Source organism: Mustela nivalis, assembly GCF_964662115.1.
Source record: "Mustela nivalis genome assembly, chromosome: 18".
Lineage (NCBI taxonomy): Eukaryota > Metazoa > Chordata > Mammalia > Carnivora > Mustelidae > Mustela > Mustela nivalis.
Window position 1 is genome coordinate 57,810,420 of NC_139037.1, and position 27,658 is coordinate 57,838,077.

General features: G+C 53.1%; 2 protein-coding genes across 3 annotated transcripts in view; one reads left to right on the top strand and one right to left on the bottom strand.

Moving 5' to 3' along the window:
* The first annotated feature begins 9,128 nt into the window (after positions 1 to 9,128).
* Positions 9,129 to 18,341, top strand: CKM (creatine kinase, M-type). Its single transcript, XM_082710670.1, has 8 exons — positions 9,129 to 9,206; positions 11,031 to 11,241; positions 12,165 to 12,319; positions 12,722 to 12,854; positions 15,582 to 15,753; positions 16,651 to 16,774; positions 17,127 to 17,316; positions 17,824 to 18,341. Exons 2-8 carry the CDS (start codon positions 11,049 to 11,051, stop codon positions 18,000 to 18,002), a joined length of 1,146 nt encoding a protein of 381 aa, XP_082566796.1. The 5' UTR covers positions 9,129 to 9,206; positions 11,031 to 11,048; the 3' UTR covers positions 18,003 to 18,341.
* A 2,956-nt stretch (positions 18,342 to 21,297) lies between these two features.
* Positions 21,298 to 27,658, bottom strand: part of MARK4 (microtubule affinity regulating kinase 4) — a 28,510-nt gene continuing 22,149 nt past the window's right edge. The window contains exons 15-18 of one of the 2 annotated variants that reach the window (XM_082710672.1): positions 25,085 to 25,363; positions 24,848 to 24,927; positions 23,912 to 23,956; positions 21,298 to 22,624 (exon numbers count right to left, since the gene is read on the bottom strand). In XM_082710672.1, coding sequence (XP_082566798.1) covers positions 22,560 to 22,624; positions 23,912 to 23,956; positions 24,848 to 24,927; positions 25,085 to 25,363 — 469 coding nt within the window. In that variant the 3' untranslated portion in view covers positions 21,298 to 22,559. The remainder of the gene's footprint in view (positions 22,625 to 23,911; positions 23,957 to 24,847; positions 24,928 to 25,084; positions 25,364 to 27,658) is intronic. The other variant, XM_082710671.1, reaches the window with a different exon arrangement.

Consider the following 27,658-nt stretch of genomic DNA (forward strand, 5'->3'; position numbering starts at 1 on the left):
CCCGCCCCCGCAGGTGAGACCGACCCCGCCCACAGCCCGGCGCCCAGCGGCCCGGGCCCTGCGGCAATAGCAGAACCGCCGCGGACGCACGCGTAGGTTGTCGGGCCCGTCGAATCCGAGGAAGATACCCGCGCGCTGAAAAGCCGGGTTTCAGCACAGCTGGAATCTTGGAAACTTCGGATCCCGGACAGACGGCTTTCTTGCCGCTCCTGCCCCCGGGTCTTTCCTTTGGCTGGGCCCTCTCCTTGGACCTCTCTTTCCATAGATCCCATTCGTTACTCTGGGAGCTTCGCAAAGGCTTCCTCTGAGAGGCCTTCCTTGACTGCCCCTCCTAAATTACACTGTCCCACCAAAACACTACCGCATTCCCCTGCTTGATCTTTTTTTTTTTTTTTAAGATTTTATTTATTTGACACAGAGAGAGATCACAAGTTGGCAGAGAGGCAGGCAAAGAGAGGGGGAAACAGGCTCCTCGCTGAGCAGAGAGCCGGATGCGGGGCTCCATCCCAGGACCCTGAGACCATGACCTAGGCCAAAGGCAGAGGCTTAACCCTCTGAGCCACCCAGGCGCCCCTCCCCTGCTTGATCTTGTTCACAAAACTTTTCAATGCTTAAAATTATTTTATGTAATGTTGTCATATTATGATATTTCATCACTTTACTGGCGAGATAATTGTAGTGACTAAAAACTGGGCTCTGGGTTTGATTTCAGCCCTTACTGGCTGTGAAGGCCTTGGGCAAGGAAGTTAACCTCTCAGTGTGTCTATTTTCTGAAAACTGTAAATGGGGATAGGATGGATGGATAGGGCTCTGTATTGTCAGCGCTGTGTCTTTAGCACTAGAACAGAGCCTGGTGCAAAGTACGTGCTCAATAAGTAATTGCTGAGTGGATGACCGAATGAATCAAGTCTTAGAAACCCAAGTTGGCCAAAGCTGGGCTCAGTAGAATCTGGTTCAACACGGGGCTTTTCCTGCCGTACCTGGGTTTCTGCACTACAGGATGCTTCCAGCAGAGGGGGCTGCTGGGCCGCGGTCCTGGCCCCAGACTACTGCGCTTATCGCATTTTTCCTCAGGGTCAGCCCTGAGGACCATTGTGTCCCCAGGGCTACCGAGCACAGGCCGAACGCGGAGTGAATTATTGGGCCAACAGCTGAATAATGGCCAGTAAAACTAAACTCGCCCTCTAACTTCCCCAGGTATTTCTAGGAAACAGGTTAGAAGGGGGCAGACAAACCCTTCCCTCCTAACTGCACTGTGTTGGCCTCCGGGTGCTGGACATCATTTCTGGATCTGCCACATGCTTACAAAGAGGCAGTGCAGAGCCTGAAGCCTGGTACAGATCCCAGCTCCATCATTTGCCGGCTGTGTGACCCTTGAGCTAGCAACAAACTTCTCTGGGCCTTGGGTTCCAGGGAACCTACTTTGTGGGGCTGTTGTGGGGATTAGTGAGTAATCCCTGTAAAAGGCTTAGAGCAGAGTAGCACGTGGTAAACTTGGGGGTGACAGGGGGCCAGTTCAAGACAGGCAGATCTGAGTTCAAATTCTGATCTTGCTATTTTCCTTCCCATATAACCTGCGGCAAGCAATGTTTCTGAGCGCCTATTTCCAAGTCTATAAATCCTGAATGATCACACTTCCCACATAGCATAGTGTTCGAGATTAAATGGGATCAAGGCTGAAAGGGAGAAAGTCTTGACTAAGTCTTTCCACTGGCCCTGTGCCAAGGACATTTGCACAACACCAGTGAGGGCTGGGGCTTCTGAGTTCTTACCCAGGGTGGACCCTATGCTAAGGCTTGTAAATTAACTCCGTGAACGTACAGCAACTGGATAGGACACAGAGAGGCCAGGTAACTTGTCCAAGATCACAGCCAAGAATTAGCAAAACCCCTGAATCCATACAGCCACCCCCAGAGGTGGGCATTATTATTTTTTGTTTTTGTTTTTAATTTTTTTGAGGTAGGCATTATTACTGGCCCCATCTAAAGATGAGGACGCTGAGGCTCAAAGGAGAACTCCATTGCCCAAGACCACCACCAAGAAGGCACTCAACAACACCCCAGTCCTATCACTGAAGGCCTCAGTTTGCCATGTCAGAAAAATGGGTAGAGTTGGGGACTTTTCTCTTCACCTCCTGGCCATAGTTTTTATTTATTTTTGTGGGGGTTTTTTAGATTTTATTTTTAAGTAATCTTTGCACCCAATGTAGGGCTCAGACTTAGAATCCTGAGACAATCCTGAGATCAAGAGTTGTATGTTCTACCCACTGAGCCAGCTGGTGCCCCTCTTGGCCAGTTTTTTAAAAGCTCATCACTTCCTTTTCACTATAAAAAGTTAAGAACTATCAGGAATTATATTCACAGAGAACAAGAGACTGTAGACTGAAAAGCAGGTCTTTGTCTCTCCTTGATCCCTAGACACCCTTTCCAGAAGGAAACATGATTACCAGTTTCTAATGTCCTTCCAGAAACATTTCACGGATATGAATTGTATATGTATGCACGAGCGTGAGTGCCCATTTCAGAAAAACACAAATAAAAAGAAGCTTACCGGGACAGGTAGGCTGAATGATGGCTTTGACTTCAGGTGTGGTCATGTGACTTGCGTTGGCCAATGGCAGAGCGAAGGTCCTGCCGGTCCGACCCCAGATCTTCAGAGGCTGAGAACGATTCCTTTCAGGACTGACTGACTCAGGCATGAGAAAGGCTTCCCTTGTGTGGCTGCCTCTCTTCGGCCCACACCCCACAATGTTCAAAAAGAAACTTGAGGAGACGCCTGGGAGGCTCAGTCAATTAAGTATCTGCCTTCAGCTCAGGTCATGATCTCAGGGTCCTGGGATCGAGTCCCACATTCGGCTCCTTGCTCAGTGAGGAACCTGCTTTTCCCTCTCCCTCCGCTTGTGCTCTCTCTCTGTGAAACAAATTAAAAAAAAAAAAAAAAAAAGGAACTGAGGCTTAAAACATATTGTAAGGGTTTATTTGAGCAAAATTCAGTTTGAATCAGATAGCACCCAGTCTAGCCTGGGTGGCTCAGTCAGTTAAGCGTCCAACTCTTTTTATTTTTTTTTTCTGGATTTTTAAAATTTCAATTCAATTAATTAACATATAATGTATTATTGATTTCACAGGTACAAGTCTGTGACTCATTAGTCTTATATAATTTCTTGGTTGGCTCTGTTGGTTAAGCATCCAACTCTTAGTTTCAGCTCAGGTCATGATCTTAGGGTTGTGAGACTGAGCCCTTTATCAGGCTCCCTGCTCAAGGGGGGAGGGGCCTATTTGGGATTCTCTCCTTTCCCTCTCTCTCAAATAAAAATAAATAAATCTTACAAAAAAAAAAAAAAAGAGGCTCCACAGACTTCCCTCATCACTCCTCCCACGTGAGGATACAAGAAGTCAGTGTTCTGGAAGAGGTCTTTTGCTTGACCAGGTTGACACCCTGATCTGGGACTTTCAGCCTCTAGAACTATGAGCAAAAAATTTGTTTTCTATAAGCCATCCTGTCTGTATTATAGCAGCCTGAATGGACTAAGACACCTGGCAATTATTCCAAAGCAGTATCTATAGATTAGCCTAATTCTTTTTTTTTAATTTATTTTATTTATTTTTATTTTTATTTTTAAAAAGACTTTATTTATTCATCCAACAGACAGAGATCACAAGTAGGCAGAGAGGCAGGCAGGGAGAGATGGGGGGATGCAGGCTCCCCGCCGAGCAGAGGGCCTGATGTGGGGCTCGATCCCAGGACCCTGGGACCATGACCTGAGCTGAAGGCAGAGGCTTTAACCCACTGAGCCGCCCAGGTGCCCCTCTTTTTTTTTTTTTTTTTATTTTTATTTATTTATTTGGCAGACAGAGATCCCAAGTAGGCAGAGAGGCAGGTAGAGAGAGAGGAGGAAGCAGGCTCTCTGCTGAGCAGAGACCCCCCTATACAGGGCTTGATCTCAGGATCCTGGGATCATGGCTAAGCCGAAGGCAGAGGCTTTAACCCACTGAGCCACCCAGGCGCCCCACTAGCCTAATTCTTAAAAAAAAAAGGGGGGGATTTTATTTATTTTATTTATTTTTTAAGATTTTATTTATCTATTTGACAGAGAGAGCTCACAAGTAGGCAGAGAGGCAGGCAGAGAGAGAGAAGGGGGAAAGCTGGCTCCCCGCTGAGCAGAGAGCCTGACATGGGTCTTGATTCCAGGACCCTGAGATCACGACCCGAGCCGAAGACAGAAGCTTAATCCACTGAGCCACCAAGGCGCCCCTATTTATTTATTTGACACACAGAGAGAGTGAGAACAAGCAGGGGGAGTTGCAGAGACAGAGGGAGAAGCTGACTCTCCACTGAGCAGGGAACCCCATGTGGGGCTTGATCCCAGGACCCTGGGATCAGATTAAGGCAGATGCTTAATCCACTGAGCCACCCAGGTACCCCAGTAAAAAGATTTTTTTAAAGCCATCATAAGACAAAGAAGAAATCATACCAGAAATCAGAAACTATTTAGAAATGACCAATAACCAAACTACTATGTAACAAAATCCGCCAAAGAACAACCTATTGTTGCATTTGACAATATGAATGAGTCTGGACAGAACATCGAGCAAAAGAAATCCAACAAAAGAGAAGATATCTTGTACAATCGTATTTATATGAAGTTCAAAAACAGGCAACACTCAACTATGGTGTTAAAATCCAGGATAGTGGTTCCACTGGAAAAGAGAAAGGAATGAGAGAGCTTTTTGGAGTGTTCGGTCTTGGTACTGCTTACTCAGTAGTACATACACATAAAAGGTCATTGATCTTAAGATTAGGGCACTTTGTGGTATGTAAGTTATACCTCAATAAAGAGGTAAATAATTTAAAAGATTTTTTTTTTTTTAAGAGAGAGACAGAGTGTATGGTTGGGCAGGGAGGGGCAGAGGGAGAGAGAGAGAATCTCAACCAAGCTCCACACCCAGCAGAGCCTGATATGGGGCTCAATCTCACAACCCTGAGATCATGACCTGAGCTGAAACCAAGAATTGGATGCTTAACCGAGTGAGCCACCCAGGCACCCCCAAGAGACTACAATATTAATAAATGTGACTGTCCATACACTCCAAATAGAACATTTTCAAAACAAAGGATGAATTTGAAATAATTGAATGAAAAACAACCCCAAACAAACATTGAGAGGTTAAGATGCAGCTAAAGCAACACCTAGAGGAAAATGTATAGCTATGTTGATAAAGATCGATTTGGAGGGACTGGAGTGAGGTTGGAGGGGAGTCATGAAAGACTATATCATTTGCCTATCTTCCCACAATCACCATTACCATTGGGGGGTGTGTGACATCCAATTGATTACAGGTCTGCAGTGGGCTTGCTCTTGGGGGAAAAGGAGTGGACAGGTCCTCAACAGTCTGACTTTCTGGTTCTCCAGTTCTGGGGCTGGCTTTGATTTATAATTTGTCTTCCATGAATGAGTTGGCATCATGGACTGCCAGGATTGGGAGAGGCATTTTGAGGTTGAGTGAGAAGATCATTCTGGGGTGATGGGCCTTGGGGGTTGAGTGCTGCCTCCCAGGGTCTCTCCTGCAGGGGGCAGCCCCATGCCTAGGGGAGCGGCAGGGACGGGGGAGGCGGTGGATAAAAGGGAGGATTTGGGAGCAAGATTGCTCTATAACATCAGGGCTTGGAAGTGAAAAGAGTACAGACTCTGAAATTCTAGAATACTGCCTGTCACCTTGGGCAACTCCTTGCCTCTTTGAGCCTCGGCATCCATCATCTGTAAAATGGGACTTCAGCAGGAAGAAGTAGGATTGGGGAGGGATGAGAAATACAAACTCAGGGACTAACTATGTGGTCCGGTCTGGTTCTGTTGTTTCCCAGCTGTGTGACTGGGCAAGAGATTTGACCTCTCTGGGCTTCACTTTTCTGATCTGTAAAATTTGCAGTATCTGCCTCAGAGGACTGCTGGGGAAGTAAACTGTTTAATACACATAAGGTCTTGAGCCCTGAAGCCAGACAGCCAAGGTGATGAAGGGGTCATGGGGAAGGAGGTACAAATTATCAGGGCCTGGAGACCCATCTTGAAAGAGACTCTAGGATGACAATATGACTTTGCTGAGAGGCCTGTAAATTGTCTTCACCAAAGCCTGAACCCACTCTTGGCAGCCCTCTGCCACTTTGAGTCCTAGCTCATCCCTTTCCTGCTGCGTGACCTTGGGCAGGTTATTTTATCTTTCTGAGCTTTATCATTGGCAGTGTTGAATGAGTTAATATTTGTAAAGCACTTAGCATTGTACTTGACATAATACTTAACAGTCAAGGTGGAGACTGGAGTGGCTTCTCACCGTCCATTGCTAACCTCTTTCTGGCATGTCCAACTATCCAAAGGGAGCGTGGTTCTAGGGACAAGAGATGTTCCTGGTAACCTAGCCCAGAGCATGCTTCTTGTTAGCACCTAATATCTGGTAGTAAGGCCCTTTCTGCATAAGCTGGTTGGAGGGGTTTCCAATTGATAAGTCTACTGTTATTTCCTTAGTCAACAAATACTCATTTATCCTGAGGGCACTGGGGAACCATAGCAGGTTCTAGCAGGAGTGGTCAGAAATGTAGGAAATAGGTGGGAGGAGACAGACTGGGTCAGACCAGAGAGGAGGCTAGGGCAGAAGGGGATTGTGGAGGAGGTCTTGAGCTAGGGTAGGAGGAAAGATGAACAGGCCTTGGAGAGATGGCTTTGGAGGGTTGGAGGTTGGAATGAACATACTCTATGAGGGTCTTGGCTCCCTGAGACCAGCTGTTTCTATGAGACTCAAAGAAGATAAAGGAGTAGAGCTCATGACCCAAGGTTCTGCTGGAGTGTTTGGGCCCCTCAGCCCAGGTCAACATGACTGGAATATTGCTGTAAGGGATTCTGGGAAACTGAGTTCCTGTCCTTTTTGGCTTCTCTTAAGGAGACTGTCATAGGGTGGGAAACTCCCCAAACACAGGAAGTGCTTCCTATGCTCTATGGCCAAAAGGAATGTCAAATGTCCCCATGAGTGGCTATGTGGGCTCCAGAGGGGTGGGCTGAGCTGGATCCTGTCTCCCCTGTTCACAGCCCTTAGGGGCTCCCATTCATTTGCAGTGGGATGGAATCTCCTTCATGGTCTTACAGGTCACTTCCTATCCCTCATCTTCTTCCTCCCACTCTCTGCTCTCCCCCATCTGCTCCAGCTTTCCAGCTTCTTCCCTGTTGCTCAGGTTTGCCAAGCCACTCCCACCTCAGGGCCTTTGCACCTGCTGTTTCCCTTCCAGATCCTCACATGGCTGGCTCTTACCTCTCCCTTGGGTCTCCGCTCAGATTTCACTCCCCTGAGAGGCCTGGTTAGGGGGACCCCTTACTCTCTTTGATTTTCTACCAAAGCCCTAATGACCCCACCATGACAGCACATATTTATGTGTTTTTACTCACTCCAGTGTCATCTATGGGACCAACTGTCTTGTTTTCTGCTGTGTCCCCCATAAGTGCTTAATAAAGAGTTGCTGGGGTGCCTGGGTGGTACTGTTGGTTATGCCTCTGCCTTTGGCTCGGGTCACTATCCCAGGGTCTTGGAACACAGCAGCCTTGAGTCAGGCTCCCTGCCCAGCAGGGAACCTGCTCCCCCCCCCCCCCCCCCCCCCCCCGCTTGTACTCTTGAGCATGCTCTCTCACATAAATAAAATCTTTTTTTTTTTTAAATAAAGAATTGTTGAAATGACACATGCCTCTCTATTCTATTCTAGTTCCTTTTAGAACTAGAGCCTCCTTTTCCCTAGCCACGAAGGAGAACTTTGCCACTCTGATCTTGGTGGGAAGGAACAGTGGGTGGAGAGATCTCCCCTGATCACCCTTTCTAAGCACTTCCTCCCAACTAGGAATCTGGGGAAAGGCAGGAAGGGCCCCCTTTCCCTAGATCAGACCCCAACTGCCTGGGAAGAAATGCGGAAATGGGGGAGACCCGAAAGGAGGGAGGAACCGCAGAGGGAAAAGGCTGGTCTCTTCTCGATTGTAATCCTGGGCGCTCCCTGGACGACTCCTGCCCCATGGACTCTCCTGGCTTGCCCTGCAATCTCGGCGCCTCCCAGGCAGAGGATACGGCTTCCTCTAGCCGTCCCCGTCCCCGCGTGCACGGAATGCCCTCTTCAGCCCCTGAGGTCCAGGTCCCCGTCGAGAGCTCCTGCTCCGCCGGGATCTGGAGGTGCGCGAGTCGGGAGTCCTGCCGGTGCTCTGCTCTGACCCGAGCCGCCGCCCAGCCCCCTTCCGCTGCGGGCGGGGGAGGCCTCCCTGGACCGCGGCTGCCCTTGTAAGGAGGCGAGGCCAGGGACACCCGACACGCCTGGTTATAATTAACCCGGACACGTGGCGACCCCACCCCCGCAACACCTGTCCCTGCCTGCCCCCCACCAGCCCCAGCACCTCGGGTCTAGGTCTTCGCAAAGGCGACAGCGAAGCGCCCTCTGAAAATAAGCGCCCTTCCAGAATGAGTCCCTCCCTGCCCCCCCCCCCCCACCGCCTCAGCCTGCCGCCCGACTGGAGTGGGGAGGGCGACCACCACCTCCAGCCCTGGCCTTGAGCTTGAATCTCCCAGCTCTGGCAACCCTCCGTTTCCCTCCCACTCGCTCCCGAGGAGGAAAGTGCGTCCAAACACCGGCTTCTAGGGTCAGGCTCTTCAGCGTTCAGTCCTGGGCTTTGGCCAAGTGCTCCCCAGTAGTGGGACTATTGCAAGGTTTCCCCAGGGGCGGGGCTCAGGACCTGCTGTTTATCCAGGTCAAGGCCACTGGGGGCTGAGGAGAGGCCTGGCCAGCCCAGGAGGGTCTGGTGGCCTAGTGGAGTGGTTTCTACGTGCCTGGGACGTCCCCTACCAGGGTCTTGTGTCCTGGGCAGGGGGCCAGCAGTCCCTGCCAGCCCGACTCAGCACTTGGTGGGGGAATCAAGTTGATGGGGGCAAGGGGGCTGGGCTCAGCCCCTGCAGCAGCCCATACAAGGCCATGGGGCTGGGCGCGAGGTATGCCTGGGTTCAGAGTGGGCACAGTTCCCGGGCAGGGAAGTGAGAGGCTCAGCTGCCCTCTGGTTCCCTTCCCTGGGGGCAGCCCCTCCCAGCCAGTAGCACAGCCCGGCCCCCCTATATAAGGCCGGGGCTGCGGGCCCTTCCTTTGGGTCAGTCTCGCCTCCAGGATACAGACAGCCCCTTTCCGCACAGCCCAGCCAGGTACCACCGGGGGTGGGAGTCAGGGCGGGTTACAGACTGGGGCCCCCATGGGGCCAGCAGCTGATCAGGTCCTGGGAGTCTGCCCCATATCCTCCTCCATGCAGGCCGGTCAGTGGGTGGGAAGGTAGACCGTGCATGTGGGGGTCCCCTCCACCTGTGAGACCCCTGGTCTGTGGCACGAGGTCATGGGGAGGGATCTTGGAGACAAAAGGAGTCTCAGCAGCTGCCAGCTGTCACCCCTGTGTGGGGCTTCAGGCTGGGTCTGTGTTTGTGATGGCTTGTTCCCAGCGCTGCGCTGGGTGCTGGAAGCCCAGTGGGAGGGGTTTGTCATCTGTCTGCGGGGTCACTGCATTTGCAATTCTGCGTGTCCCCAGTTGTTCCCACATGACGTTGTGACCTTGCATCTGACTTTCTGTGGCACCTGCATGGCTGCCTGTATCCTGGGTGTGTCCCCGGGCTTAGAAGCGGGTGTGTGACTCTATTTATGGTGTGATCTGGGGGGTTGTGTGTGGCTCTGGGACTCCCCCAGCTTGCCTCAGCACCCTCTGTGAACGCACCTCTTGCAGGCTGGGGGTGGGACACCCCAAAGGGGGGTTTCTGGGCTGGAAGTCCTTGAGCCCAGAGGCCTTGATGCGTGTCCTCCCGGCCACTCCGGCCCACCTGTCTCCAGGCTGCTGACTTGGTGCAAATGGAGCCCCAGGAATGTGAGGAGGGTGTAGGGGGGGTAGCAGCTGGGGAGGGGAGAAGGAGAGGCCAGACTCTATAAATAATCCCCAGCCCTGGAGAGTAGCTCCAACGAGGTTTCTTCTGGTGAATTCCATCTGCCCAGGCCTGATGCCTCAGGCTTCAGCTCACCCTGCACCACCACCCCCATTTCCTTTCTACCATTCTACCTGATTCCTGTCCCTGGAGCTGCCAGCAACCTCCCACTCCCACCACCACCACCACCACTGAAGCATCCCTCCTCCTCCTTCCTGGGTCTTATGGATTAAACTAATAATAACCGTCACGGCAACCATCCCTCGAGGAAGCAAGACCCAGCTCCATGTGAGGACGTGTGCTCAGCCTGCCACGTCCCTGCACCAGAAGACTCTTCTTGGCAACCCCCGGGCCCAAGCTCAGTTTCTAGGCAAAGGAGGCTCAGAGAGGCTGAGCACCTGGCTTGAGGTCCCACAGCAGGGGATTTGGCACAGGCAAGATTCGATCCCAGCTCTGATGACCCCGGAGACTGGCTTTCCTTCTCAACTAAGACCTGCCAGAGTTGTCAGTAAAGAGAGGGTCTGGCTACCCAGCCTTCCCTTCTGCCCTGCTCCTCATCCCCTAACTAAGCAGAAGCTTCGTGGAGAGAATGTCCCTTCTCTGCTCACACACTCATTCTCAGCCACACCTCCACCTTCCCCCCAGCTCCTCACACAGACCTTTAAAATAATAGCGACGATAATCATAATAATAGCTAAGCAAAATAATGCTTATTGTGTGCCAGGACTATCCCAAGCGCTTAATGTACACAAACTCCTTTAAACCCCTGAGATGAGGGGTCCTGTCACCCCCACTGTACACATGAGTAATCTGAGGCACAGAGAGGTTAAGCTGAGTCACCAAGGTCACACAGCTTATTGTATGTGGCTGAGCTGGGGATCTGACCCAGAGTCCCCATGCATCCCGTCAAGTCACAGGGATTCAGAGACAAGACCCTTCTTATTCCAAGTCACACAGCACCTGAGTCAGGACTGGCTCTGACCCCAAAGCCTTGCTCTGTTCCCTTGTTGGCCTCTGCTGGAGGCGAGTTAACCTTCCCCCCTGCAACCCGCCCTTGCCCACCAGGCCCTCCACGCCGCCACCATGCCGTTCGGTAACACCCACAACAAGTTCAAGCTGAACTACAAGCCTGAGGAGGAGTACCCCGACCTCAGCAAGCACAACAACCACATGGCCAAGGTGCTGACCCCGGAGCTCTACAAGAAGCTGCGGGACAAGGAGACTCCATCCGGCTTCACCCTGGACGATGTCATCCAGACCGGTGTGGACAACCCAGGTAGGCCTCCTTGCTGGAGTGTGGACAGGGACTCAGGTGGGGGGGGGCTCCGGAGGCTGCCTGCCACGCCTTGGTCCCACCTTCACAGGCCTCCATTTTCCTGTCTGGAAAATGGGGGCTATGCTTGAGGGGCTGTTGTGAGAAGCAAATAAGGCTACATGTATGAAGGGCTCGAGACGGGCCCCAGCATGTGGCCAACCCCTCACAAATGCACACAAGTAAGATGTGAAGAAATCATTCTGTCTCCTGAGGGCCTCAGTTTCCACATCTGAAAAATGGGCACCCACGTCATGAAAACAGAGTCAGCGCACCTACAGGGCTTGGAGCAGCGCTGGGGACAAAGCATGCGCTCAGGGTCTGGCAGGGGGTGTCATTGGTGCCCTGGTTCTTTCTCCAAGGACACCAGAGCCCCGAGGGGGGTTCTAGCCTCCAACTCATTGTGTGATTGAGGAGCGATGCCCCCTCTCTCTGGGCTTCTGTTTCCCCATCTAGGAATACGAGGGTCTTTCAAGTCTCTTATTATCTGTGGGAGCCGATAGTCTAATATGTTTCTGAAAGTTTTTCAGTGAAGGAAGAGTCCGTGATTTGGGGACTCTGAAGTGGTAATATTTTTGGTACTTTATAACTGTGCCCCTAAGACTTTCTCCTTTGCCCTGCCTCCAGCACCTTTCCCTCAGCCCAGATATCCCCTTGATCTCTCCCAGCCTTCCCTCTCTGTCCAACCAACCCTCATCCTCTGTAGTTCTGACCCAGAGGTCTTGAATGAGAACCTGCCAAGACACACACACACACACACACACACACACGTGCACACGCACATACAGTCTACACTGGACCCAGGAGCCCGGGCCTTCCTTGCTGGGGACAAGCACCTCTGATCCTTGCTGGGGACAAGCACCTCTGACCTCACCCTGAACTCCCAGGTCACCCCTTCATCATGACCGTGGGCTGTGTGGCCGGTGACGAGGAGTCCTACCAGGTGTTCAAGGATCTCTTTGACCCCATCATCCAAGACCGGCACGGGGGTTACAAACCCACTGACAAGCACAAGACCGACCTCAACCACGAGAACCTCAAGGTCAGCTGCCCCCAGGCCAGGGGAGGGACAGGGGAGAGAGAGGGAAGGACGCACGTGAGAAGGAGCATTCAGAGAGACAGGGACGGAGGGGAGGAAAAGAGGGACAGCGAGGCACAGAAGACCGAGAGACCAAGGACAGAGCAAGGAGAGTCAGATGGGAGAAGAGACAGGGAAGGAGATGAAGAGAAACAGGAAGCAGGGACAAAGATGGGGAAAGAGATGTATGGAGGGAAAAAGAGGGACAGACGAGGAGCTGGGAGAAGGATGGAGGGAGAGACAGAGAGGGAGAGGCAGAACCAGGGTGGCGGTGGGAGAAGCCTGGGGACAAGAAGGAGCCAAAGGAAGTAGCAGAGAGTTGGAACTGGGAGCATGCCCAGCCCTGACCACCCTCCTGCCCTCCAGGGTGGAGACGACCTGGACCCCAACTATGTACTCAGCAGCCGCGTCCGCACGGGCCGCAGCATCAAGGGCTACACCCTGCCTCCCCACTGCTCCCGGGGCGAGCGCCGGGCTGTGGAAAAACTATCCGTGGAAGGTGAGAACCCCCATCCCGCCCACCCTTGGGACCACCCCACTCTGGCTCCGCTCCTCCATGGAAAGAGCTTGGTAAGTCATGGGTGCTGGGTGAGTGATGGCCGGCAGCATTACCCCTGGTGGAAGCCAGGGGGCGCTGACAAGGCACCCAGCGCACAACCACGCAGACCCTCAGTGGTATCGGGGTCCTGACCTCCATCCGTCCAGCCAGCCAGCCAGCCAGCCAGCCAGCCAGCAAACATTTGCGGTTGTTATGGTCCTGCGTAGGGAGCTAGGGCTCCCGTGATGAATAAGATGGACAAGGTCACGCTCTCACAGAGCTGTCAGCCTGGTGGGGAGATAAGAGGAAACCAAGAAACCAACAAAAGAATGATGAATTCCAACATGCCATGTAGCCAAAATACCAAGGTACATCTCGGCATGACTGGGAGGAGCTCTCCTAGAAATGAAAGGTTGAGCGATGCCTGGGCGGCTCCGTTGGTTAAGCGACTGCCTTTGGCTCAGGTCGTGATCCTGGAGTCCCAAGATTGAGTCCCGCATAGGGCTCCCTGCTCAGCAGGGAGTCTGCTTCTCCCTCGGACCTGCCTTTCTCTCGTGCTCGCTCTCTCTCTCTCATTCTCTCAATTAAATAAATTAAATTTTAAAAAAAGAAAGAAAGAAAGGGTTGAGACCTGATTGACAAGAAGGAACCTGAAGAATTCCACGCAGGTGGAGTGGCAAGTGCAAAGGCCCTGAGGTGGAAAAGTGTGGCTGGAGCTGAGTGGACCAGGGGAGGAGATGTGTCAGAGGGATATGGGTGGCTAGGCAGTGCAGAGCCTTGTGGGCTGTCTGGAGGGCTTTGGCTTTGACTCTGAGAGAGATGGGAACCTTGGGAGGATGGTGAGAAGAGTAAGTTCACAGAATTTCATGGAGTCCTCTGGCTGTTGAGTGAGGAACAGACTGTGGGCAGAGGTAGGAGCAGAGAGACTGTAAGGGGCAACCACAGTGGTCCAGGCTCTGGGGTGAAGGGTAGACAGTGGGATGTAAAGAAAGAATGGGTAGGTTTGAGCGGTAGAATCATTAGGCCTTTCAAGCCCCTTGTTTCTAGTAAATGTTTAACACCCAGCTCGCAAAACAAAGACAAAAACAAACAACCCCCCCCCAACCAAGGAAACCAAAAAACCAGCCTCAATTTGCATCGACTGCCAGTTTCCAAGGTGTAAATTCTCCTACCATGACCAATTTTAAGCTATGAACATGATGTCATAGAGAGATGGGAAGCGATGCACCTCGGTACTTGGGATCCCCATCATCAGATAGGGACGAAAAATCTTCAAGAACATAGATAATGAAGATGCAATAAAATAATTAGGAAATAGCCATTTTGAATATTTACTACCTGTGGATTTTTTAAAAACTTTATTTATTTATTTTTAGAGAGAGAGAGAGGGGCAGAGAGAGGGAATTTTTTTTTTTTTTGACAGATCACAAGTAGGCAGAAAGAGAGAGAGAGAAGAGGAAGCAGGCTCCCTGCCGAGCAGAGAGCCCAACTTGGGGCTCAATCCCAGGACCCTGGGATCATTTCCTGAGCCGAAGGCAGAAGCTTTAACCCACCGAGCTACCCAGGCACTCCAGAGAGAGAATCTTAAGCAGGCTCCACACCCAGCACAGAGCCCAGTGCAGGGCTTGATCTCACAACCCTGAGATCACGACCTGAGCTGAAATCAAGAGTCAGATGCTTAACTGACTGAGCCACTCAGATGCCGCCTATTACTTGTTTTAAAATATAGTTTATTTAACTGGAAGTTTACATAAATTATTATTATTTTTTAAGTAGGCTTCATGCCCAACATGGGGCTCAAACTCATGACCCTGACATCAAGGGTTGTGTGTTCTACCGACTGAGGCAGCCAGGTGCCCCTAGATAAATTTTTTTTTAAGATTTTAGTTTTTTATTAGAGAGAGAGATTGGGAGAGGGAGGGAGAGTGAGAGAGCATGAGAGTGAGGAGGGTCAGAGGGAGAAGCAGGGAGTCTGATGTGGGACTCGATCCCAGGACTCCAGGATCACCACCTCAGCTGAACGCAGTCACTTAACCAATTGAGCCACCCAGGCGCTCCTAGATAAATTATTTTTAACAATATAATATAGTATAAAGTATGTGATATATAGCATTATATAATACACTATATTGAAGTGTCTAATGTGTATATAAATATATACATTTATTCTATATATGAATATAAACAAATACTACATATGCTATTTTTTTAATAATAACATTTTTTTTTAGATTTTATTTATTTATTTGACAGACAGAGATCACAAGTAGGCAGAGAGGCAGGCAGAGAGAGAGGAGGAAGCAGGTTTCCTGCAGAGCAGAGAGCCTGAGGCAGGGCTTAATCCCAGGACTCTGGGATCATGACCTGAGCCGAAGGCAGAGGCTTAACCCACTGAGCCACGCAGCCACCCCTAAATATGCTATTTTTTAATAATTTTTACGGATGGCTTCCCAAGTTCCTAACATGTTGACTGTCCATCTTGTTGGCCAACTGGAGGGGCTTCAGCACACGGTTGGTCACAGGTGAATGGGATGTGAAGGTCAAGGAAGGGGAGATTCTATGCAAAATCTGGGTTTTGCCCTAGTGTTCAGATGCCATTAGCACATCCACCGGACCAAGCCCCCGGCCTCTGTGCCCAGGCTGTGGTGGGCAGGCTGCTGACCACTCCCTTGTGTGGCCCCCCCTTAGCCCTCAACAGCCTGACAGGCGAGTTCAAGGGGAAGTACTACCCTCTGAAGAGCATGACCGAGCAGGAGCAGCAGCAACTCATTGACGATCACTTCCTGTTCGACAAGCCCGTGTCCCCACTGCTGCTGGCCTCTGGCATGGCCCGGGATTGGCCCGACGCCCGTGGCATCTGGTGAGGTCCCCTCTGCCAGCCTCCCCATTCCTCTACCAAAGCCAACACCATAAAAATGACGATGTTTCCAGGCATCTCCAGAAAAGTGACCTTGCCTTCCACCCCTGTGTGACCTTGGGCACATTATTTTAACATTTCTCTGCCCTGGTTTCCCCATCTGTAAAATGGAGAGCAGTAATGAAAACAGTGTATATAGTATATATATAGTATAGTATACACTATATAGTATAGTATATAGTGTATATAGTACAGGATATAGTAAGTGCCCAACATTGGCTATTAGTTTTATCGTTTAGGGCTGCTTATAGTTACTTTCTATGAACCTTTGAATCCCCAATTCTGATAGCGAAAGATTTTCAAAGGTTTTGAAAACTTAGGTCTCAGATGATTTGGAGAGTCTGAGTTCCAAGATATACAGATGGAATGATTCTAAGGTTCCAAGATTTTGAGTATTTTTAGGTTCTCAGATTCCACTAATTCCAGGTTCTGTGATTCCGTGGTTTCAGACATTTCCAGATCTAAATGTTTTATGGCTCTAAGCCTCTATTTCTGAACCGTCACAAGGTGAAGGCAAGGTTGGTCCCTGAGACCAGATGTAGGATTTCCAAGATTTGTCAATTCGGACTCCCAGCTTCTGTTCTTCAAAGATTCTGAGATTCTAAGCGTCTGTAATTTAATGCTGTTCAGACTTAAGACCCTAAAAACCTTTGATCCTAATTAGATTGGCGATTCCTCAGATTCGATGACGTTCGGGTCTATGGGGGTAAAGCTTCTGTCGAGCCACCACCCGAAACTCCTCCGGCCCGTTGCCCCCTAGCGGTGGGGGTGTTTTCGAGAGGCCGGGAGTGGGGTGGCCACGCGGAGCTGATGCCCTGGCCTCCTCTTGCCCCACACTAGGCACAATGACAACAAGAGCTTCCTGGTGTGGGTGAACGAGGAGGACCACCTCCGAGTCATTTCCATGGAGAAGGGGGGCAACATGAAGGAGGTTTTCCGCCGCTTCTGCGTGGGGCTGCAGAAGGTATGGAGCCTGGCCCTCGCGGCGGACCTGGGACAACCCGACCTGGAACGCCCCAACCTGGAACACCCGGCCCGCCTCTCAGGGCTCCGCCCCCCGGGGCAACCCGGCTCCACCCTATGCGCAAGCCCCGCCCCTAAGAACGCGCCTCGGAAGCGTCCTCAAGCGCAGCCCCCTCCGCATCTTGCACCACCTGGGTCGTCCGGCCCTTCGCTTCAGAAGCTGAGCGCTGGCAATTTCCCAACCCCACCCCCCACCCACGTCCTCACCCTGTCTTCCGCCCAACCCCGTCCCGGTTGCCGGTGTATTTGGGGCGCCCGCTGGCGCTGACCCCAGTCCTCTCCCATTACCTCAGATTGAGGAGATCTTCAAGAAAGCCGGCCACCCCTTCATGTGGAACGAGCACTTGGGCTACGTGCTCACCTGCCCGTCCAACTTGGGCACCGGACTGCGTGGAGGCGTGCATGTCAAGCTGGCGCACCTGAGCAAGCACCCCAAGTTCGAGGAGATCCTCACCCGTCTGCGCCTGCAGAAGCGCGGCACAGGTGCGGCTCTGCCTCGGCTTGCCGCGGCATCGGGGGCGGGCCCTGTGCGGAAGGGGAAGGCGGGGCATCCATGCGGGTTCTGGGGGGACCAGGGCTACCCCTCCGTGGGCCTCAGTTTCTTCCTCTGTAAATGGGCGTCAGCACGCTTTGTCTCATAGGAATCGATAGGACGTCATGACATTGTGGATGTCCCCTGCCCCCTAGGGCCCTCGGTTTCCCATGTGTAAAGGAGAGGACGGTCAGGGTTCAACCCCAGACGGCCGGGCTCCGGAACTCGCTCTTAGCCGCAGGGCTGTATTTTCATGTTGGATGGTTGAGGGGAGAGGTATCTAAATTAGCCGGAGACGTGAGCCCACGAATGGACATTTAGGAGACTCAATGCACGTAACCGGTTACACAGTAGGCGCCCAGTACGTGCAGCCGTCTCCGCTGGCACGGGGGCCGCATCCTGGGCCCCACTCCTGCACCTCTGCTCCCTGCTTATGCCCCTGCCTTCTGCTCCTGCAGGCGGTGTGGACACAGCTGCTGTGGGCTCAGTGTTCGACATATCCAACGCGGATCGGCTGGGCTCGTCCGAAGTCGAACAGGTGCAGCTGGTGGTGGACGGTGTGAAGCTCATGGTGGAGATGGAGAAGAAGCTGGAAAAGGGCCAGTCCATCGATGACATGATCCCCGCCCAGAAATAGGCGTCGGGTCCGCTCGCCGCCGACTGCTGGAGCCCCAGCCAAAGGGAGGACTCCGGCCTGTCGGGGGTCCGCCCTCCACCAGCTCCACTTAGAGGGGTTCGGCCACTTGGGGGCTCTATCCAACCATCTCGGAATTCCATTCCCAACCGGAGTTCCAACGAACGGGCTTCAGCTTCTGAAGCCATCTGGCCAATGAGGAACCTCCTCACACCTTCCCCTCCTTTTCCCAGAGCTCCGCCCACCACCAGGAGCTCTGGCTAACGCAGGGCTCGCCGACACATCAGGAGTTCCTGCTTTTTCTACACCCAAAGCAACAAATAAAAGCAATGGTGGCCCTAACTTCTGTGCGAGAGTTACTGAGCAGCAGGAGGTGGGACGTTTGCCGTCGGCCGCTGCGCGACCTCGAAGGGGCTTGCCTTCCCCAGTCCCTAAAATAAGGCAAAGTTAGTGAACCGTCTAATTCATTCCGATACGGTCCTATGAGGAAATCTGAGACCCAGAGTCGTGCGGCCCCCTTCCCAACCTGAGCTCCCCATCACGCATACTCAGATCTCAAACACAGGGTGCCCATGGGGGAGAAACGTAAGCCAAACCAAACGTCTGAGACTTGAATTTGTCCCCTGGGACTCCAGTGTGAGACCTACCGTGCATCTCATCACATATACCTCATTCTGTCCGTCGCAGGCCTCCTTCTGTGTGTTCTCACTTCATCCCTCGACAGCGGCGACCAGTCCTTTAAACTTCCTTTTCCTTGCTCCTGAACCCGACATCGCTCCCCACATCTCTTAGAACGCGCCCCTATGGTTTGCGCTTCTCCAAGAGGTGCATTTGCGCACCACTCGCTGAAGGCGCATCTTTCCAGTTCCTTCCCCATTATTCCTCTCTACACTCTTGCTCCTTACACCCTCGATTCCCACCTTAACGTCTTTGCCCATGCTCCCCCCCCCCCCCGCACCCTCGGCCCCAGGGCTGGGGCTTGGCTCAGAGCGTTCCCTTGAAGTCTTGAGGGATCCACCTTTGGAGAGCCTTGAAAAGCTGGGTCCTAGGAAGCAGGTGGGGAGGGGCCGTGGGAGGGGCAGGTAATGGCAGTCGGGAAGCATCTGAACACGTATTGGGTGTTGGCCACATCAATCACCTCTACTCGACCCAATACCTCGAGGCCCCCATCTGCCTGAGCAGCCTCCTGGCCTCAGAAAGAGACCAAGGTTTCAGAAAGAAATGTGAGCTGGAGTAAGTGGAAGGCGGAGCCCCAGGTACCTGGAGGAGGCACTTTTTCAAACCTGAAATCACCCAGGTAAAGGGCCCTTAGAGATCAAGAGATGTGCTCTGTTTTACAGAGGGTAAACTGAGGCCAGGGGATGTCCCCAAGCGTTCCCAGAGAGAGTACCGAAACGGCAAGGCTAGGAGAGAAAGACTAGACCTCTCAGATGTCAGGATGTCCTTTACAACACTGCCCCAAGTGAAGATTGCTTCACTAACCCCAGCTCCACCCCCCCCACCCCACCCTCGAGGCCCCACAGACCACAGGCGCTCCAGTGGGACTGTCGGAGCCAAATCTGACCATCAGCGACCATGCCTGTCCTGCCCATCTTGCCTCATAAGCCCTAAATGTGCCCCTTCTCTTCCCACCTCTGTCCCTCTCCGACCTCCTTCCTACTCTCCTGACCTGTCTCCTTTCCTCCCTTCGCAGCATAAACCTGTCCCTGCCTCTCCCTTGTTTACAAGCTCACCATGGCTCCCCAGTGTCCTTGGAAGAAAGCCTGGGCCCCTCTCCACGACCTTCAGGGCCCTGCCAGCATCTCAGCCTCATCTCTCCCAGAGACTCTTCTCACTGCGAATTTTATGCCATTTGCTGTACTCTCGCTCTCCTGCTTCCCAGGATTCGTACAAGCTGTTCCGTCTGCCTAGAACATAAACCCCCTAACCGCCATGTCTAGCTAGCTGTTCATATTCTCCCAGGGGCAGCTGGGATGTTCCTCCTCCAGGAAACCCTCCCTGACTGGGACATGCACTCTCTTGGACTTCCCTAGCCTCTGCCCCGCCCCCCTCAGCCCTTCCCACTTTGGATCATCACTGATGCAGCTAAATCCAGCTGAGCCCCCTGGAGGGCACAACTGGGGCTGTTCTGGCCACCACTATGTCCCCGGCACAGGGCTGGGCACACAAGAAGTCCTTAGGGATTGAGATTTCCAGAGTTGGTTGGTGCCCGCCACCTGACTCAGTAGAGACACCTTTCAGCAGATCCCTATTCTGGTCTCACTCATAAGACAGTAACATGGTTCTGCCCGAAACCCTGAATTTTTCAACACTGACCACTCAGTTTCTACCACTCGTCATTTCTCATTTCACTTTGCTATCAGCCCCAGGAAGAACACAAGACACGGGTTGACTGTACCATGTCCCAGGTGGGCACTTGAAACACAGCATGCTAAGCCTCTTCTCTGCATACAACCCTCCATGGCTCCCTAGTGCCCTTGGATGAAAGCCCAGCTCACTCACTTTGGCCCTTTGGCCTACGAGGCCCTTTGTGAGCAACCCCCACCCTCTACTGCTTTGCTCTGTTGAGCTTCTATTTCCTTCCTCTGGCTAAAGACACCTTGACTTTCCTCTGAGGAGCCCCTCTACTACCAGCTCTAGGCAGGGGTCTGGCTGCTTCTGAGCACCAGTGACTGGGTCAGGGATGGTCACATGACTTCTCTGTGCCAATAAGGGTCTGTCTTGGGACTTTTGCCAAAAGTTGGCAATGAGGAACTTTCTGGTGCAGAAACTAGGCAAAGGGAGGAGCAGTTGGAACTGCTGGGGTCATCACTGCCATCAGGGAGTGTCTGATGAAAACTCCTGGCTGAAACTATTCAAATCACATGGAAAAAAGCCAAGAGGAGATGGCTGGCTGCCCGGATTCAGCCATACCTGAAGTCAGGCACCCCATACTATTAAGGAACATAAATGAATGTTTTTTCTCCAGTGTAGGATTATGAGTCCTAATACAGCATTTCTCTTGCTAATTCTCCACCACCCCCAAGATAGCAGCCACATGGAAATTACCCACGGTTCTCTGAAGGTCCGTCATGCACTCCTATCCCCAGACTTTTGCCCAGACATACCCCAAACCCGGTCAACTCCTACTCATCTTTCAAAGCCCAACTCCAGCATCATTTTTCTGGCTCCCCTCCCACTATCTTCTGGGCTCCGCAAAGCAACGGTTTCTCTCGTGTTTTGCGTCCGAACCCGTACCCGCCACAGACAGGGGCTCCATGTGTCTCCGTGTCCAGCACTGGGCCTGGCACAGAGTAGGCACAGGTCAATGACTGTTTATTGAATAAATGTACTACTGGAGTAAGAAGTGGCTTAGAGTCTGGTATAACATGTGGGTGGGCACGTGAGTGGATGAATGGGGCACCAATATAGGAACTGGGGGCCTCCTGGATGAGGCCGAGTTCTGTCCTGCCCTCCTCCACCGTCATCCTTGACCCTCACACCCCCACTACACCCATTCTGCAGCTGAGAAAACCGAGGCTCAGAAAAGAGGAACCACTGGCCCAAAAGTCACACACCATCTCCTCCTCCTCTGACTCGCAGGTGAGGGCAGGGAAGGAAAAGCCCGGGGTCAGCGTGGGGGAGGGGGACTCTCCTAAATTTATTGGGCGACAGGCTGCAGGTGAGGGGGCTGACAAGAGGAGGGGGGTGTAATAACTTAAAAACCAGAGGTGACAGCGGCAGCTCCTCGAGAGATCTCTGCAGAGGGGAGGGTGTGGGGGTATTTACAAGGATTTGTACAAAGTGCCCCGCGCCAGCCTGGGGCGGGAAGGAGGGGGGGGGTTCGAGCATGAGGTGAGGGGAGGGGAAGGGATCTGCCTCTCTGACTCCCACTCCCAGCCCCCATTCTCCAGTCTTTAGGCTCAGCAACTCTTCCTGCCCCCGCCCAAGGCCTAATTCTTGAGCTCTGGGGTGGGGGTGCGGCAGGGATGGAAGAGTTTCCTCAGTTTCCCTTTCTCCCCCTGCCCTGCTCCCAAAGTCTCCTGGGGTGCCCCCCTGGCACGGTGAGGGCGGACAGGGCCGGCTGGAGGCTCCAGGAAGGGGCCAGCTACCCTCGCTCAGCCCCCTCACTCTTCTCTCATGCCCAGTGGCCCCGGGAGAACAGCATGAGGGACAGTCTCTGTCCCCACGTCGAATTCGCGGGAACGAGGTGATGACAGAGGGAGACGCCCCTCCCTGACCCCTCTCCGTGCTGTGGAGGTGAAGGGGACGAGGGAGAAGATGAGGAGGGGACCCGGGCCGTGGCGGCTCAGAGCTCGAGGTCGTTGGAGATGCGGGTGACGAGGGTGCGGAAGGCCAGGGCGGTGCCCGCCACGCGGCGGAAGAGCACTCCCCGCAGGCCGGGCCGGGGCAGCTGGCAGACCTCCACTTCGAAGTGGGACAGGGGCTCGGGCCCGCCCGCACCCCCGTGCAGGCAGGCCAGCAGGAACGGCTGTGGCTGGCGGCAGCGGCAGCGGGCGGCCGCGGTGGCCTGGCGCAGAGCTGCCATCAGGGCCTCAGGCGGGCGTGAGCTGGTCAGCTTCACACTCCAGGGGAATCGGAGTAGCCGGGGGGCGGTTTCCGTTTGATCCCAAGGTAGATGGCAACTGGGGCGGGAAGACATCAGCGGTCAGACACGGCACAGGGGCGGGAGGCCACCCACGTTCCCACTGGGGACAGACTCCTGGCCGTCCCTCACAGCCCGCCACCCTCTCCCAGCCCAGGGACGGTGACAGAGGTTCGGCTGTGTGGGTGGCTGCCCAGCTGGAGACTATCCTACCCAGCCTCCGCGGCAGCCAGGCGCCGCCTTGTCTCTAAATTCCGGGATGCGAGTGGAAGCGATGCGGGCAACCTCCGTCCATCACCTCCTCCCAAAGGCTATCTGGACATTGCTGGGTGCTCTTTGAGTATCTCAATGTCTTGGGATGGGGCGCCGCTGACATTTATTAGGTTCAGGGAGGATACATGTTATGCCACGTGTAAAAGGCCCCATACAACAAAGAAACGTCCTGCCTAAAGCACCAAGGGCAGGCCTCTTGATAACCATCGCACACATAGTCTTCCTGGTTTACCCGCGGGCACCCGGGCCTCTCACCGCCAAGCTGGGCACGTGGCTCAGTTCTGGCCAATGAGAGCGTTCCACCCCTCTGCCTCCTGTGATTGGTTCAAGAGGAGCATATGATCAGGTCCCACCAATCAGAGTACTCCACCCATCTGGCCACAGGCATTGGTTCAGGGATAGCCAAATGACTCAGTTCCAGCCAATGAGAGTCAGTCCTGGGACCTTTGGGACTGGTGGGGAGGTCCTTTATTTGCATGGGGGGGGGGGGTCTTTACACATGGATTGTATCAAACTGAAGCAGGGCAGGCAAGGTACAGGGCTGCATGCTTTTGTCAATAAGTGTTACTGGAACCCCGCCATGCCCATTAGTTTTTGTATTGACTGTGACTGTTTTGTGCAACAAGGGCAACGCCGAACAGGCATGACAGAGATTACCTGGCCCTCAAAGCCTAAACTATTTACCATGTGGGGCTGTACAGGTAATGCCCAAGCTGCTGCAGCCGTTGTGCCTCGTTGGATGAGGGGGGAAGGAGGTATGACAGCAGGAGCTGGTCATACATGGAAGCGGCTGGACGTAAGGATGGTCAAGGGGCAGTGTGCATGGGTGGGGATGGAAATGAGAGGAAGCTGTCCAGAGTCGGGGCATAAAAGGCACGGACAGGGAAAAGAGGGTCCGAGGGAGAGTTCAGGAAGCTGGCCTGGAGGACAAGGCTGAGGTCCCATCTAAAGGTATGGGAGTGGTGGATAGGGGAGGTGCGGACACAAGTAGGGTCTGAGGCTCAGAAGGGAGGGGGCCAATGTAGCGGCCCAGGACGTAGGCACAGGCACTCACCTTGTGACCTCAGGTCCCCCGATTCTCTCAGGTTCGTCTGTGACCCTAAAAGGGGAGAGGGGGGCAGAGTGTCTAATCTGCACATAGGGTGCCCCCTCCCCCAACCCACCGCTTCCAGGACTCTGGGCAGCCCCTGCCTCAGCCCAGGTCCCGGTCCCTCCCTGCTGGCTGGAGCTGAGCTGGGGAGGGCTGGGAGTCAGAATCTGAACTCCCTCTCCATGCCCAGAAGGGGCGTCCCTTTCGAAATGGTTAGTGCAGGTCGGAGGAAAGATACTGAAGAATTTGGAAGTCGGAAGAGAAAGGGGTTGGGCAGAGACACACACCTACAGAGAGAAGGACATGGACACACACACACGCACCACTCCTTCAGCCTTTGCTCAAACGGCACCTCCTTAGTGAGGCCTGCTCCATTTAAAACTGCACTTCTCTTCCCTGCTCTAGTTTTCTTCTCAGTACTCATTTACTGTCTGGATCTCCGAGGAGAATGTCGACTCTGCCTGGGCTGGGATTTTATACATTCTGTTCACTCTACTCCAGGGTCTAAGATAGGGCCAGGCACACAACAGGCGCTCAGTGAATAAACATAAATCATTTTCCAAGGATTTCCAGGCATTCTATGCTCAGTCCATATATCACCTTGTTCAGTCCACACGACAACCCTAGGAGGAAGGCACTGTTATGTCTAATCCCACCTTACAGGAGAGGAAAGCAAGGTTGAGTGACTTGCTCAAGGTCACTCAGCAGATCTGGGGTCTGAACCTTAAGAGTCTGGCTCCAGAGGCCATGTTCATTAAATGAGTAAAATGAACAGCCAGACCCCACAACCAGTCCTCCTCCCGCACACACACAGTCCCCCTCCCCCACCCCTGTACGCACAGGTCAGACATGCAGACAGGAAGGCAGAGGCAGGGACAGCGGAGGGTGGACGGGACTTACTGATCTTGGATCCCTGGGGCAGAGAGGCGCCCGAAACACAGCGGTTAGAGTTCTGCCGTTTAGAGGGATCGAGGGTAACCCTGTAGTGTGAGGAGGGAGGTGAAGGGTGACGGAGGAAGAGGAGGAGAAAGAAAAGGAGGAGGAGTAGGGGTACAGGAGGCGGAGCAGAGTAGAAGACAGGTTAGGCCCCATTGCCCCCCACCGCACCCCCCCACCCCCAGGTCCCATAGGGCTCACCTTCGGGTCAGTTTGGAGGTCAGCTTGGTGAAGAGGTTGGTGGTAGGGCGGGGCCGCCCAGTGGGCAGGGGTGTGGCCTCGTGGGCCAGGGTAGGAGAGGCAGGGGGTCCGTTCTGCACACCCCCGCCTCCCCCTCCCCCTGCCCTCCGGTCCCGGACCTGACCACCGTGGAAGGTGCTACGGATGGTGGAACCACGTGCCAGGCGGCTCCGCTCCCCTGATGGGGGAGCCAGGCTGTGACTAGAGGGAGAGGCGGGGGGCACCCGTGGGGTACCCGAGCTGTGGGCAGAAAGGGTAAGTCAGAGCGGGGCCTCAAGGCAGGTCAAGGCCCCAGTCTTTCTGATTCTTCACTAACCTGTCCTGAGATGAGAAACATTAAAAAACTTAGAGCTCAGAGACAGGGCTGCCATGCACAGTTGGGCAGGCTGTGTACTATACAACCCTAGCTATTTTACTGACTCTTCTTTCTTTCTAAGTCATCCCTCCTTCAAACTGTCCTTTCTTTAAACTTTACCCACTCTAACTGAATCCTCTCCTCTCCAAACTCAGCAGTTGAATAGGTTCAGATACATTTTTTGATGAATCCCTTGCCATTTGGCATCCAAACCTCACGAACCAAATCAACTTTGCAAATGCTCTATCTGAACTTTCATTACTCGAACTCGGGATAGGAATAGGTGTGAACATCAAAGGCACTTAAACTCACTATGATAATTTTTTGACAGGTGAGAAAGGATACTCTTCCTAATTGTCTCAAGATGTTGTGTTGACTGTGGTGGTTTCAGCATCCCAGGACCCTCCTCTAGGCCCTTCCAGTCCTGACAGGAGGGGCCAGACCTACACTTTCTATCCTTCCAAGGACCCCAGGACCAGCCTGGATCTCAAAGAGGGAACCCTGACTGTGGCAGATGCCACTACCTCTCCCTTGGAATCCGTCCTCCTTGTTTTACTTTCAGTAACCAAACTTCCTAAGAATATGAGCCTTGCATATGGCCACCCAGCCAGAGACTACATTTCCCAGCTCCCTTGCAGTTAGGGATGGTCATGTGACTACTCTCCAGCCAATGGGATACAAACAGAAGTACTTTGTCCCATTTCTGGGTCAGGGCTCTAAAAAGCATGCAGCTTGCGCTCCACTCTTTCCATCCTTCTTGCTGGTTAGAAACGGTAGCAGTTGGTGCAGGGGCCTCAGTCCCAGAGCTGGAGCCTCGGGCTGAGTTTGGCAGGAACAATCTGGGTCTTTGGAGGACCCTGCCTGCCTACCTCTGGATGGCTCTATCAGAGAGGATTAAACCTCCTTCTCATTTAAGCCACCATCCCTTGAGGTCTCCTCATTACACCAGTTGAGTCTACAATCTAACTGCTGCCCCATCTCTCAACCAAAGCTGGAAGGCTATGCACTATAGTGTTTACAAATACACAAACTGGAGTCAGTCAGGAATCTTTGCTCTTTGACTTACCAGCTGTGTGGCCTTGGGCGAGTTACTTAACATCTCTGAACCTCATTTCCTCAGCTGTAAATGGAGATACTGGGCTCTACCTCAGAGAGTCGTTAGGGGCATTCAACCAGCAAATACACACCAAGGCCTGGCACACAGTTCCTGCTTGATGAATATTCACTATTCTTTTTATTTAATGACCACAAGATAAGTGCTCACTTATCAAATGACTTCGATGTCACAGACCCTGTGCCAGGGACAGGACGCACTTGATCTCCACCGGATCCCTCTAACGGATCCTAGAGGCAGAGAACATCAGCCCCATCTTACAGAGGAGGAAACAGAGGCTCCAAGACTCACTCAAGGTCATCCTGCTAGCAGAGTGCAAAGGCAAGGTTTACACTTAGAACTCAGGAGCCACAGAGTCACTGCTCTCAACCACTCCATACCCTGTCCCAACCAAACAGGAACACGCGTTTGTTGGGTGTTCCCCAGAGGGCACCTTGATGTCGGGCCCTGGAGTCCTAGTGGGAAGGAATGTCATTATCCTGAAGCTGGCCCCACTCCTCACTCCTGGACTTGAACGGTGATGTGAACTAATTCCCACCCCCCACCCTGTTTTTTTAAGTAGGCTCCACGCCCAACATGGGGCTTGAACTCACGACCCTGAGACCAAGAGCCACATGCTCTACCCCCTGAACCAGCCAGGTGCCCCTAATTCATTCCCTTTTTATGCTCCAGCCAGTCTGCACTGGTTTCCCTCACATGCCAGCTGAGAGAGACCGAGCAGACTCAGGAAAACTAGTTAGAAAACCAGCCAACAAGAGGATGTTGAAGCTGTGACATTCTGGGGTTTCTCTCAAGTTCTAAAAATTGATCATTCAAAAAAAAAAAAATCAACTCAGTTTCCCAAGTCTCGTAGGTGGAGAACAGGGCAGACTGCTTTCCTGGGACTGATGACTAATTAATTAAGAGGGGAAGATTTTCAGGGGGGTCGGGCGGGGTAGGGGAGAGGACACGGGTAGATTCTGACAAGGGAAGGGCACACACACTCCCCAGTCCCCATGGCACCCGTTCCCCACAATGGTTAGAATGGTTAGCCCCGCTACCCCCGCCTCCCGCTCCTGGCCCCTCA